Genomic DNA, 12,688 nt, shown 5'->3' on the forward strand with positions numbered 1-12,688 from the left:
ATTTTCTAGAGTAGCATAGCTACTCTAGTAGCGAAAGAGTAGCGATGATGTCTGACAATGAACTAATCTTAGCACTGGGTCCTGAACGACGAAGTATAGGCTTATTTGGGAAGCAATTGCTCTATAAAAGTTTCTATATGCTAAGAACGTCCTCATACGGGAAAAAATCACAGGCGTATTTCATGACCGACTGATGGTCTAACCCCTTATCGAGATTATGCTTAACAAAGCTCAAAACTGGGCAATAATAAAGCGTACTGGTATTCCAATTTTCCATGATAAGTAATTTCACTCACGGCTCAGCATCAGTCCAAAAACAATTAAGCGAGAAAGGTATATCCACAGAGAAGTTCTCGATAAGCACAATTATGAAATGATCCGCACCGGCTGATTGAATGCAATCAGAATAAATAATAACTTATATTCGTGTGAGGCAAGAAATCCAGTAATTTGCAAGTAATCCAAGTATTTCAATGCACGACTCAGATGATAGTAGTGCTAAATACTAAATCAGAGCCGCAATCCATAATTAATCCTTAAGCCGTAATCATATATAAGTTTATCCAACAAGTTTCAATTACAAGTTCAAATATTTCACTCATTATTTATTCTGAACAGGTATAGAGTTAATCCGGCTTAAATTCAATTAGTTGTTAACTGGTCAACTACCAAAAGCGAAATGTGAGAACTATGTACATATTATTTTTAGGAATTTGTATCTGATTAGATTATTCACTATAAAATATGTGTTTTTTGTGCTGCATTGAATAATTATCAATAACTTCACACTTTTATTTGCTGATCAGCTGTTTATTACTTTTATAAAACAACAAAAGGAAATATGGCTGCACCTTCAATTAAGCGCTATCTATTACAATTTAGTAAGCAAAGATTTAAAATTAAAAATATAACGTGGTTTACGTGCTAATATTTTATTTACTCATGCTTAGAGTTGAAAGCATCTATCTGCTAGATAAAGACTCAATATGGATTGAATAATCTGCAAAGCTTTGTTTTTAATGCTTGAGAATGATGAAGGTTAGTCTAGTTTAGCACCTTAGCCTATTGAAAATCAGGCAGGGTAGTCATAACCTAATATGAGAATCTCTCCTCCCAGTTTTGGAAAAAAAAGTAACATGGATAAAATTCTATATTTAAAAATTGGTAAAATTCTAGTTTATCTACCTTTTGCTATCTTGGAAAAAGGTTAGGTTAGGAAAATGAAACTTTCAGTAGGCTAATGAATCAAGGACCAAAAACATTGTGTACTCTAGGAAAGGATTGTGGTAAAATTCTAGTTTAGCCAATTCTTGTATCTTAGAAAGGGGTTTGGTTAGGAAAAATGAAATTCTCAGGGATGAGTCTACAGACTAAAGTAGCCTAGGCCTATGGGTGAATATTTCTTTATAGCCTACATATTATTGACAGACAAACAAAGTGACCATTTCTTCTTGATACCTTTTTATGCTCTTTCCAAATTTAAGAATCACTTTTACCACAAAGAATTTTACCCCTACACCTATTTTTATTTATTTATTAATACCAAATATGGTAAGCTTTCAAGCTTGTCACAGTAAACATAATAGACAATACTGACAACATAATACACACATACAAATCAATGGAAATAACAACTACAACAAACACTAACAAATAATACTATAAATTATTTAAAAATGATTTACTTTGAAAATTTGTTTCTGCTAGTTTTGTTTTGAATCTGTTTATGTCATCTGTTAAAAATTTTTTAGGTAGAAGGTCATTTCATGGCTTCCACACCCTGCTGTAAAATGAAGGCTGGCCTATTTTCCTTTTTGAAATATATACCAATTCAGGGTATATATTTGCATGTTTTGAGGGGGGGGGGTGGTGGTAAAGTTTATTTATGGTGCCAAGGAAACATAAGTTTAAACTTTAAACTCAGAAATTAGAAGAGGGTTAATATGGAAGCTTATATTCTTGCTATGTTGGAAGGGTTAGGCTTAGGGAAATGAAGCCTTCAGTAATAAATCCATGGCCAAAGACACACTGTGGGAAGGTATTGCCAAACTTTATTTTCTTAATCTAGCCCATTTCTATGATAACAAACAGTAGCTAAACTAGAATTTTACCATTTAAGAGTTAAGTTGCCTGATAGGCTAGACCTTAAAGCTTTGAGTAGCTGTACAAATTCTTGACTTTCCTAGTTTAACTTGAGCTCCAGGAAAAGCCAGGATCTGTTCTTGATACTTTTAACAGCCTAAATCAACAATTGATGCCTGAGGGTAAAATTCTGGTTAATAACTTTTGCTATTTTGGACAGAGGTTAGTTTAGTAAAATGAAGCTTGACAATATCATCCCACAATATATGTTTGGCCCTGTATTCATTACTGAGGGTTTCATTTTCCTCACCCTTTCCAAGATAGCAAAAAGTACCTAAACTAGAATTTTACCCTTTAGGTTACCATAGAAATCAGATAGTAGTAATTGTTTATAACAACTGCCCTACAGAAGAAAATATTTGAGTAAGCTACAAGGGACTACCAGTAGATTTTATATTACTTTATCTTATCAAAGCATTTAGCTTTGGTACCACATATTAAGGCAAAGCTGCTGCTGGCATAGGGTAATGACTTTCTTGACAGATCAGAAACATCAGGTCCAACCTTTTATGAATAATGGTGACAAAATCTTTTGCTACCATGTGAAGTTGTTAGTAGAGTTCCTCAGGGCATGGTTTTCAGCCCTACCCTCTTTCTCATTTACATCAATGATATAGCAAAGGAAGTCACCAATAGCATCATATTCTATACTAATAATTCTGGGCTCTTCAGACCACCAGACCAACAAAGCCTACAGTCAAAGCTAATGATTGGCTATAATATTTTATAATATATATAATATTTATTTCTAACTCACTTACATCAAAAAGATAAATAGTGGAGTAAAAACTTGAAGAAAAACGGAAAACAAATAAAAAAAAAAAATGTGATACAAAAAAAAAAAACAAAAAAAAAACGAGAGTCAACAATAGACATTAATCATACAAACGGATCAGACCATGGTGAGGCGACAAACGCTGATACGCCGTTTCGGAGAGCTTTTTGTGTAGACCAGTCAGCTTCTCAGTAATGTTTGGAAGATGGAACTTTTTGATTATCTTTTGATTCCTATACCACAGAGGAAGATAGAGAAGAAATTTGCAGAAACAGAAATAAGAGGATCGAATATCGCTAATATCTTTTCTCTTAAATATAGGGCAAAGCCCAGAAAGGTAAAGAACAGAATGATTGGAAAAAGTAGAATAAAGCTTACCAAGGGCAAGACGATTGTATTTCCCTCGATTGGCTACAATTTTAGAGTAACCAATCTGGATTTTCACTCTAGCATCCCAGACAGCACGCTCCCAAAGAGTTTTAAGATTATTTGTAAGTGTAATACCCAACCACCGGATTGAATCTACATGAGGGATAGAAAAATTAGAGGCCTAGGAGAAGAGGGAACATTGAAAGAAAGATACTCACATTTATCAACATTAAGCAAAAGACCGATTTTAGTAAAAGAGGAAGAAACTTTATGAACCATCTGTGATAGACTGAGTTTAGACCGGCTAATTAGAAGAATGTCATCAGCATAAGCAAGGTAAGAAATATCACTCAAACCAACAAAACACATAGAAGAAATATTCTCAAGAATACCAGAGATACAGAATTTGAAAATACTAGGAGATAACACTCCACCCTGCCGTACGCCCCGACGAACAAGAACATTAGAAGATGAAAGGGAACCATTAGTTTTGATTTGAAGATAAGAATTACTATACCAAAACTTTAGAAGAAAAATAACTGAAAGGTTAATACCATGACTTTAAAGAGAGTAAAGAGCCTGACTATGTACAACACTATCAAAAGCCTTAGAAAGATCAAGAGCACAAATATGAAGACCATACCCTTTAGCCAAAGCATCTTTAAGAAGAAAAGCAAGAGCATGGTGAGCATGCTGGCACCCGATGCCAGACCAAAAACCAAACTGATTCTTCCCGAAATTAGCATTCATACTTATGAAAGGAAGTAGGATGCATTCAAGGATTTTACTAAAATTACAAGCAACCATGATAGGCCTGTAAGAAGAACAATCCAAAGGAGTCTTACCTTGTTTAAGTACAGAAGTGACTGTTCCACACAAAAAGCTGTCAGGAACAAGGGAACAACAAAGGCACATTTGGAAAAACAACTGTAAATGGAAAAACAAAGATGGGCAATTTCTTTTTAGATGACAAGCACTGATACCGTCAATATCAAGAGAACTTGATTTCAATTTCTTAACAGATGCAATTACAGCGTCAACTGAAATGGGAATAACTTGTGCCTGAGTCAGGGAAGGCGGGAGAACCAAATCAAGCAGTTTTGAATAAAGTGCGTGCACAGCATAATTCACTTTGGAAAATATAACTGAATAGTGGTCAGACCATGCAGAAGGCGTAATGGGGCAATTAGGATTTGCTGAGTTATTTAAATTAGCTGAATTAATCACTTTGTCCCATTCTTTCTTATTGGTAGGATAGTCTAACCCTTTGTAACGGCTCGATTGCAGACATTTCTTAAACTCACGCTTAGTTTTCTGTTTTATTTCAAACACATTCCCAGCTAATGGTCGACTGTTAGCAACCCATATACGCAGCCACAATTTGGCTTTATTTTTCACACTTTTCAGCTCTGGGTCATATGACCAGATTGGTTTCCTTGCACCTTTCCTCACTCGCTCCTGAGGGACAGCAACCTCCTCAGCACGTTTTAAACACCACACGATTTGGTTGTAATAATGATTCAGATCGCAATTACTTTTAGTAGGACTAACACTCAGCTGGAGTAGATGAAAAGGAACACATAAAGAACCAAGGAGAGTGGCCAGGGTTGAAATATATAATGGCATATTAACATTGTTCCAATTACTCCACACAAACCATTTAGAGGCAGGAGCACAAGCCTGGTCAGTACTATCTTTTCTAATTGAAAAGCATAGCGATAAAGGAAGGTGATCAATATCTTGCTCATCTTCGTGGACATGCACTGTTGAAGATGTAATGAACGGGGAACAAATCACGTGATCAATATCCGATAAGCTGCCGGAATTATGCACATACGAGAAAGGTAGATCCTTCGCAATTATTCTGTAATCAGGGAGACAACCAAGTAGGTTCACAGTACGAGCAGAATCACGTTTTACATCAGTGTTCATATATCCAATAATAATAAATTCGTACCCATTTTTGCTTATACTTTAAAGGAGAGTTTTCAAACTAGAGCATGCTTTGGAGAATTTATTAAGCGATGTCATATTCTTTCCATTGTGAGGAAGGTAAGTGTTTATCAATACAGTTTTACCAAGTCTTATAGCCAATAAATGTTCATCAGAGAAATAGCATGAGGGGGACAGAAAGCTGAGCTTTTGTTTTATAATACATGCTAAACCCCCTGAAGGCCTTCCAAAAGTAGATTTAGCATTTGTTGTGAAAACAAAGTGGGCGGAACTGCAGCGCAGGAAATTAACACTCGTTGCAGTCAAAAGATGTTCCTGAAAGCATACAATGTCAAACTTACTGTACAGTTCATCAATGGTCAGGTCCTTGTTTTTCGTCCCATTAATATTGAAGGACACAAGTGATACTGATTCAGAAATTAGTTTGTTTTCGGTAACTTGCGACTGACAATTGCTTTCAATTTAGGGCAAGTGAGGCTAAATGAAACATGATCACCTCCACAGTTTGCACACTTAGGTGACAAATTGCAAGGCGAGTCTCTATCTGAAACATGAGGACAAGCACATCGTGCACATTTTGGTGTAACACTGGGACAAGACGACTGGAGATGGTCAGGGGATCGGCAATTGTTACAGCACCGGGGAATCGCTTTGAACTCATAAACACTTAGGATTTCGTATCCAACTTTGAGACCATATCTAAATGCTTCGACTCTTGATGTAGCATCAGAGAATTCAAGTTTTACTGCAAGCGATTTCCCTAGCCTAGAGGCACCGGAAACACCAGGGCACAATATCAGGTGGGACAGTTCGAAATCAGGCGGGATTCCCTTCAGGAGTCCGTAAAACTTCTTGGTTAGAACTTTCGCAGAAGTGCCAGTAAACGCACCAGTCACAGATAAGCGGAAATCTTCAGCAACTGACTTATCTATATTGATAAACAGTTTGTCACGAACGGGGCGAATGCTAGCAGTATCAAGAGCAAATTTTAGTCTTGGTTTGCTTGAATAGACAATCACCAGTTGCTCTTGATCTGTCTTTCTGAGGCTGTTGTCAGGCCCATTTTGGATTTTGGGATATACCTTACCTCCCCTCCTATAAGTATGGTATTAGCATAGTCAAAGGTGTTCAAAGCTATGCCACAAAATGCATAAATGGTCTGCAAAATATGCTATACAATAAAGAGACTGGAGCACCTACAACTCCCAATACTTGTCTTAAGACACCAGAGCAGTGATATGATGCTGACCTACAAATATAATAGCCAACCAAGCAATACTCTCTTCAAAGAACATGCAAGTGAGCACCATATTAAAGGCCATTTGCAAAAACTTCCTAAACATACTGTGAAGACACAAATATAGCAAAACTATTTTGCTGAACATGTCATTAGTGACAAGAACAGCCTTAAAGATGGAATGATAACTGCATCCTTCAAGTTCAGACTTGACAAAGAATAGAGCAACTAGCCATGGAAATACAAGTGGGACTGTTCATCCCTTTCAGCCACCCACTGATTATTGATGCAAGTTTTTCATGAGGGAGTGGTATCAACTCTACACCAATGGAGAATGGTTTATTTTGGATCATATCTAACTTATGGTAACTGTTACCAAGTGTGCTTAAGTTGCATCTCTTTGGCCAATCTCTATTAAAGTGTGTCACTGGGCCCTTAACACAATGATATCATGTTACATTGCCACAATTAACATGGAGCAAAACAGATACAGTATTGACCTTAATATTGTTCCAAAGTGCAAATTAAGGTAATTTGTCTAACATAGTTTCAGTTCTTCAAGTGTTGCTGATCATCACCAGCAGAATAGACACAAGCACTTGCTGCTGTGTTTGTCAAAAGTTTCCTGGGGCTATTTTAAAAAGAAAAGGTTATGAAGCATTGAGGTTTTTGTCAAAAAAACATTAATAACTATAATTTTATAAGTAGACCATGACACTTAAGGGCCAGCCACACAGTTTTTTAGGCACTGATTTACCAAGTCAGTGCCAAATTGCAAACAACAGCAATTTGAGCTTGATAACTGTTCTAGTTCTTGGTGCAGATTTGCAAAAATATTGATTTCTATGGTTTCTAGTTTTGAAAATCTTGTCTAAAAGGTCATTGTTTTATGCCATGATCATTTGCCTATTGAGCTACCAAAATTGGTGCCTGAGACTGTGAGTGCTCATTAAGACAAATGTTACTCTTTTTCAACTGGCTGGTTGATTTGATGTTCTTTCTATAAAATTCCGAGTGAACCTACCAATTCAATGCCTTGTTGCCATGTACATATTATTTTAAGAGCTATATGCCTAGTTAAATTAGGTATTATAAAATATGTGTTTTTTTTGTGCTGTGTTGTTGAATATTAAAAACTTCACACTTTATTTGCTGATTGGCTCTTCCTTAGTTTTATGAAACACCAAATGGAAACATACCTGCACCTTCATTTAAATGCTATCTGTTATTATCTTTCTGAGTGATTTCTGATAAGCCAATTCATGGGATTTAATTTAAACTACAACATGATTTACATGCTAAAATATTTATTTACTCATGCTTAGAATTGGAATCATCTATCTGCTAGATACATGACTCAATATGGATTGAATAATCTGCAGAGCTTTATTTTTGATGCTTAAGAATGATGAAGGTTAGCCTAGTTTAGCATCATAACCTATTAAAAATCAGAGAGGAGAGCCATAACCTAAGACAAGAATATCTTCTCCCAGTTTTGGTAAAAAAAAGGAACATGGATAAAATTCTATTTTGGGGTTTTCTATTGCAGATTTAGGCTAATAAAATTTTCAAGAACTGATCTTGGCTTAGCCTGAAGCTCAAGTTAAACTAGTAAGTCCAGAATTTGAATATCTAGCCTTGGCTAATAAGCCTAGCTCATTAGGCAACTTAACCTTGAGTTTAGCACAGAAACCAGATAGCAGTAACTATCTATAGGCTTACCAATAGCCCAACAGAAGAACACTTTTTTGTAAATTAGGCAAGGCTAGTCAAAAGCAGCAGGTTACCATTAGATTCTCTATTTTATGTTCTTTTCAAATGTTTTACTTGTGTTTGTTACAAGGTCCCCCCTCTTTTACTTGTGGTCCTAGGTAGCCAAGAGTCATAAGGGCTCTTGGTGCCCCTCCCCCCAGAAAATTTCCCATACACAACTCCCCTCTAATGCTCTTACCACATGTAAAATTGTGCATCCAAAGAGAAAATAAGACAAACAAAAATCATCTATATGAATTCACAGAAATTCCCCTTGAAAATTTCCCTAGTGGGAATCCCCCCACATAGAAAACTCCCTTATAAAAAAATATATATGGTTTCCAATAATAAATACTATATATATAGACATTGAACAAATTGAAAAACCTATAGCTCTTTCCCTAGGGGTGGGGGGGTTCATATCATCCCCAGAAGCAGAATTTATTCTCCATAGGAAGGGTCTGCCCTCTCCTTGTCTGCAACCTACACCTGAAGTTGTAGAAACTTCAGAGGGAGCTTATTTGATTAAAAAATTGTAGTGACAGCCCTTTTTTAAAGTCAAAGTTATTGGTGACCAACCAGCCCCTGTCCTAGAATGCTACTACTAATACTATTACTACAAATCTTTTTTGATATATGGTCTTTTTGTCACCCCTTGGGACTTCTGATTGACATTTTGAAGTACATGTTCTGTGTTTTCTCTGTGGCTGCTCAATTTTGTGTTTTGGGGAATTTTCTGTCTGAGATTAGGCACTGTCTGAGTACTGGGAAAGGGGGAGATCTAAATTTGCTTATCATTATTATTAGGAATTATAATATAATTCCTAAGTTATTAGGAATTGAGATAATGTCAATAATGAAACAGTTCAATTTTTTATGGCATAATAGAAACTTTTTAGTGATTTAACTGCTTAAGTGATGATTAACTGTCCAATTATTGGGTATCTTACTGTGTATCATTCCTTAAATTGCATCATTTTACTTTTCTGCTGGTATTAGTTTTTAGAGTGCAAAATTTTGTGGTAAAATTATGATAGCAAACAAGAAGCTGTAAATAAAGATAAAATATTTAATAATCAGGCAGAATTATAAAAAAATTTAATTCTTACATATATCACATTTGATTGCAATAAATCAACAACTGTAGACTATATGGATGCGAAATATGGAGCTGAGCATTGGATTTAGAATTGAATAGTATGTTTTTATCTTCAATCTTTGAGAAAAAATATAATAAAAGAACATGATGCTATTTTAAGGTTTCAAAATGGAATTTGTGATGGTAGTGGCTAATATAATTGGAAGGAGTATAAAAAGGCACATCAAGTATTGTCTTCATCCTCTACCAAGCAAAGTAATAAAAAACAATGTCTCAAAAGAGCATTGAAGGGTAGTCATTGCCTTTTTTTGCTTGCTAGTATCTGCCTTAATTTAGACCTTTTGTGATAGGATCCATTATCATTTTTTTCTAAAAGTAAAGAATAAAAAAGGTACTGGTATATTTCTTTACTATCTAATATCTGAACTGGATTCAACTTTAATCATTAGGTCTATGCCTACCTAAACTTATTGAGGACAGACATTTAAAGTTAGAACAGAAATTGTTGGAATTGACCAGGGTGGTTAAAAATCCACACATTAGCAACTCTATTGTAGTGAGTTTTTTGTGGTTCAAAAAAAGTTCTATCCAGGGGCTGAAGCTTGTGACTTCTATATGGGGGTAACATAAGGATTGCAATTCTATTTGATTGAGTATATTCCAGTAATTCCAAACTAATATGGCTCACATTGTTGTCCATGATCAATAGTGCCTTTGAGGCAAAACTACATCATGCATGCTTTTGAAAGTTTTTTAAAAAATTAGTAAAGTTTTCAACTGTCATCCATCCACTTATGTAAGCAGTAACTCTTTTGCCAGTGGGGGGCTCTAGAGGCCATGCTTTTTTTTAAGTGAACATGTGGGAAGAACAAGAACATAAAAAGGCAAATTGCTACACCTATAGCGCTGGCTGCACAACATACTGTTACAAGTTTACCCTTCTTGGCTGATGCCAGTTAACCAGCTTGCTTGGTACCTTATGGAGTATCACTTTCTTTAGATTATGTATGGTTGTAAGGCTGGTTTTTCCAACATGCCAAAGAGTACAGGCTTCATATTTCTTCTCTTCTAACACAACTGAGTAGTTGTAAAAAAGAAAGTTGTAGCTGTTTACTGTTGCTTTATTCAACTCTGTTACATTAGTAATACTTGTAGCATAAGAACCACTGATACACACCTGGGTTTCTCTTTAGAAATGAAGTAAACCAATCTGCTCCTGCAATTTTATTATTTTCCCAGCTGCCCAAAATATTTTCTTACCAATTATTTCAAACTGACTGCTCAAAATTATTTCTTATTCACTTTTTTCAAACTGATAGGCCACAATACAGCATTGTTTTGGGCTTCAGCATAGTGCACCTTCCTAGCTTTTGAAAGATAATTAGTTACATTTTTTTTCTTTGATACCACTTAATGTTTTTTTTTTAATACCCTTATCAGCTGTAGTTGACACTGGTTCCTTCCTCTGAAGTTCATTTAAATGCACTCCCTTCCGCATTCTACCCTTCCTTTCAAGCTTGCTCAAGGAATGTTGAGTGCTTTGATGTTTCCCTCTGGAAACACCATTGCAAACCCTTTTCAAGCCTCTCTAATTGTCTGTCTGTAATACCATCTATTTGCTCTAATGAATTTTAACCTAGAATCACCTGGAGTGCATGGGAATGGGGTGTCCGTGTTACCCAAGGGTCTAATTATTTTTGGAATTGTCTGTTGACTATGACTAGAAAGCCACTGTAAATCCTGAATGACATCAACGTAGTCTTTGATTTTTGTCAGTATTCCCATTTGTTTTGGCTCATCTAATCTTTTCAGGAGCTTAGGGACACAGGAATTATAGCCTTGCAAGCAATTTGTCATCAGTCATGTTAGCACAATACTACATATTTATCTACTTTTTATGGCAGTGTGGTAACTTCTAACTGTTAGTGTGGTAAATTATTACTGTTAACTTCTTATTGTGGAGAGTATGCTCTATATTTGAATGGTTAAGTATGTTCCTAATATTTTTTATTTGTCTTATTTTCAGACTCCTACAATTGATGACTTTTCCTTTGTGAAGCCAATAAGCAGGGGTGCATTTGGGTAAGTGAATGACATCTATTTTGTCCTAAAAGGCATGTGCATACTTTCAGTATTGAAGTAGGCTACCCAAAAGTATTCCGGTTAGTTTGGATTTATTTTTCTTTAGGCTTGTTTATTTAAATTCTACTTTAGCTGTATCAGATTTGTGACATTCTAAAAAGTTTATGGTTTTTTTTTGCCCATTTTTTTACTTAATAGAACGTTTTTAAACATTTTGGTCTTTTAATTGATTAATTCGAAACACTTTTTCCAGAAAATAAATTTATCAACAAAAATAAAGAGCTTTGTTATGCCAAAAATGGGTAAAAATAAATTCAAATAATCTTCCAAGCGTAAAACTACCACAAATCACTATCAATAAGTAAATGAAACCCAAAACAAACAGAGGTCACAATGAATAACCAAATCAAACTCAAAACGAGCAAATATTAACATGGATAGGGCTGATATAATAAAACTGCCTTCTCAAGACCATAGCATAATTTGCACTTTACTGAAAAAAAAGAATAAATGACTGTTTGGTATGTATTCCTTAAAAAAAGTGAAAACAATTAAAACGTATTTTGTTTTAAGTAAATAGCAAATTATGTTGTGGTTGTGAGGGCATTGGGGTTGTCAGTTGTATTCATGTTAATTTTTGCTCGTTTTGAGTTTGAAACCTCCACAGTAATGGTACAGTAGGACAGTAAGAGCTTGAAACTTCTCTGATATGCTGAATCTGGTGGTGTATCTTTTATTAAGATCACATGATGTTTTGGGCGTGTTTTCCCTCTTAGAGTTTTAGTTACTATTGAGCTGTATTGCTCCTTACTTACAGTTCGTTACCATGAACTCTTTGATTTAATGTACTGAGACAGGGAATTATTGTTAAAGATTTCTTTTGTAATTTGTGACATAATTTTTTATTTGTATTTCTAATTTCTTTCTGTATCAAAATTAGATTTTCCAAATGAAATAAAAATATTTTTTCTTGAATGTGATAGCTAGAACGCTATATAAACATATAATTAAATGGATAATTGAATGCATAATAAGGGATTTAGCATTTCCTTCCAAATAGCAAAATTTTTTGACACAAATATTTTAAACAACATAAATTTTTAAACAACATAAATTTTTGTTGGACATGGATATTATAAGGTACCAGGGACGTAGCTCCAGCATTTTATTGGGGAGAGGGGTCCACATTCCGATAGTCAATAGGCATGGGCTACCCTTCAGGCGAAAGCAGTGGTGGTTCTGGCCTCTTCAGTTTGCTTATATTTACAATTAGTGTTAA

General features: G+C 35.1%; 1 protein-coding gene across 3 annotated transcripts in view; it reads left to right on the forward strand.

Annotated features, from left to right (window-relative positions):
- Nucleotides 1–880: 880 nt before the first annotated feature.
- The window catches only part of LOC136039477 (serine/threonine-protein kinase greatwall-like), a 128,482-nt gene continuing 116,674 nt past the window's right edge, over nucleotides 881–12,688 (forward strand). Inside the window, exons 1-2 of one of the 3 annotated variants that reach the window (XM_065723254.1) lie at nucleotides 881–1,038; nucleotides 11,354–11,409. In XM_065723254.1, the coding sequence (XP_065579326.1) occupies nucleotides 1,030–1,038; nucleotides 11,354–11,409 (65 nt within the window). In that variant the 5' untranslated portion in view covers nucleotides 881–1,029. Of the gene's footprint in view, nucleotides 1,039–6,822; nucleotides 6,842–7,866; nucleotides 7,891–11,353; nucleotides 11,410–12,688 lie in introns of those variants that run through there. The other 2 variants (XM_065723257.1, XM_065723256.1) reach the window with 2 other exon arrangements.

Source organism: Artemia franciscana, chromosome 19 (genome assembly GCF_032884065.1).
Source record: "Artemia franciscana chromosome 19, ASM3288406v1, whole genome shotgun sequence".
In the NCBI taxonomy this organism is placed as follows: Eukaryota; Metazoa; Arthropoda; class Branchiopoda; order Anostraca; family Artemiidae; genus Artemia; species Artemia franciscana.